At 44.0% G+C, this 1,979-nt stretch overlaps 1 protein-coding gene across 1 annotated transcript in view; it reads right to left on the bottom strand.

The window, feature by feature from the left end:
* Window positions 1–1,979, bottom strand: part of LOC102817641 (structural maintenance of chromosomes protein 1B-like) — a 71,414-nt gene that overhangs the window by 63,079 nt on the left and 6,356 nt on the right. Inside the window, exon 5 of the mRNA XM_006877964.1 lies at window positions 33–271. Within this exon, the coding sequence (XP_006878026.1) occupies window positions 33–271 (239 nt within the window). The remainder of the gene's footprint in view (window positions 1–32; window positions 272–1,979) is intronic.

Genomic DNA, 1,979 nt, shown 5'->3' with positions numbered 1-1,979 from the left:
CCAACTACTACTACCTATGTTTAAAAACTCACTTTAATTCTTTCTCCGTTTGTTGTACTTGTCTAGTTAACATTCCGTGTTCCCTCTTCTTGGCTTTAACTACATCTTCCTGATGAGAAAGTGACTCTTTTGTGACACCCAACTCCCAATTCGCGTGCTCTAACTCAATGCTCAGAAAACGAATCTTTCTCTCATTATGATATAGTTGGAAGAGCTGCAGCTGTATCTTGTTCATTTCCAGTTCTTCAAGAAGACTCTGGTAGCGTTCTGCCTATAAAACAGTATAATTCAACAGTAGTTAAGAAAGTAAACATCTGTTTAAAAACTTTTTATTGTAAGTGGAATGAAGGTTTACAGAGCAGATCATTGATTTTGCGTTCAGTTCACACATCTCAATCCTCTCAACATAACATCATTTCCCCCATTGCCTCCCTGTGGTTCCTGTTTCTACTCCTGCTTTCCCGGCCCGTCCAGATTTTGTCCTTGAGTCAACGCTGCCCTTTTGATCTCAGCTGGTTTGATGATTCTAAAGTGGGTGTACCTCACTAATGTTACAGTACCCCTTATGCTGCTGATGTGCCATTGAGTTGGTTCTGACCCTAGTAAGCCTGTATAGGGTTTCCAAGAAGTGGTTGGTGTGCTTGAGCCGCCAACCTTAAGGATCAAACTGACTTACAGTCCAGCACATTAACCCACAGTGCCACTTCAGGACTTCATACAGGTAGTCAGGGACTACCTGACCCTGAATAAGGTTTCCAAGGCTCTCTTGTTAATGGGAGTAGAAAGTCTCATCTTTCTCCCTCGGAACGGCTGGTAGGTTCAAATTGCTGACCCTGAGGTGATCAACCCGATTCGTAAACACTACGCTACCAGAGCTCCTTACAGATCTAATTTCTTGGCTGAAAATGGCGTCCATAAGTCTAGTGACTCATACTCTCAAGGTTTTTGATTTTTGCCCCCTCTATGCAGCGCTATGGACCCCTGGTGTGGTGCTGTGGACTAATGCGCTGGACTGCAAATTTGGTTTGAACCGCAAGGTTGGCGGTGCAAGCTCACCAGCTGCTCCTTGGAAACCCTATACAGGATTGCTATGGGTTGGAAACAACTCGACAGTATTTACCACCACCAACAACAAACATGGCGCTATGAAGTCCTGGGTTATGTGGCGTTATGAAGTGAGTTAATTAGGTGAACTGCAAAGTCGATCTGAATTGCAAGGTCAGAGGTTCAAGTTCACCAGCCACTCCTCAGAAACCCTATACAGGGTTGCAGTGGGTCAGAACTGACTGAACGGCACTTAACAACAACACGTTAACAAGGGAGTCCTGGTGTGGCGCTGCGGGTTAATGTGCTAGACTGCAAGGTTGGTTTGAACAGCAATGTCAGTGGTTCAAGCTTACCAGCCACTCCTTGGGGACCCTATAAAGGGTCTCTGTGAGTCAGAACCAACTCGAGGGTACTTAACATTTAAACTGACCTTTCACAAATGCAACTATTATCTCAACCAACGGTACTGAATGAAACACTTCTAAAAGACATTGGTAAGGAAAAGACTGTGCTCATGTACTCGGCAGTCTGTTGCCATGACACTGTTACCCCTGATCCTGGCCCCATTCTTCTTACGATCGGTGAGTTTGGTAAGTCTATTAACATTTCTGGCATCACTTTCCTCACTTGTAAGCTGAGGAACATCATCTGACTTGGAAGGCCTCTAGCAGCTTTAAAATTCCATGATTCCAGGTAAAATTCCTGCTACAGGATGTATCTTTCTGCTAATAGAATTATTTAAGTTCTTTGTTATGTATGAGAAGGAAGAATTTCCTAGTTGCGTTATTAAAGGGACAGGCTACCTTGAGATAGCCTCTCCTCATCAGTAATGTGTTCCAAGTCACAGCAAGCAGTCAGATGCCAGGAGGCAGTAAAAATGCTTTAGGAAGGTGGACTGTTCTAGCTCTCCTTGTACTGTTTGTTGTTGTTAT

This window comes from Chrysochloris asiatica, unplaced genomic scaffold (genome assembly GCF_000296735.1).
Source record: "Chrysochloris asiatica unplaced genomic scaffold, ChrAsi1.0 scaffold00720, whole genome shotgun sequence".
Taxonomy (NCBI): domain Eukaryota; kingdom Metazoa; phylum Chordata; class Mammalia; order Afrosoricida; family Chrysochloridae; genus Chrysochloris; species Chrysochloris asiatica.
Note: the sequence above shows the minus strand (reverse complement) of the source record. Positions and strands in the feature narration are given on the sequence as shown.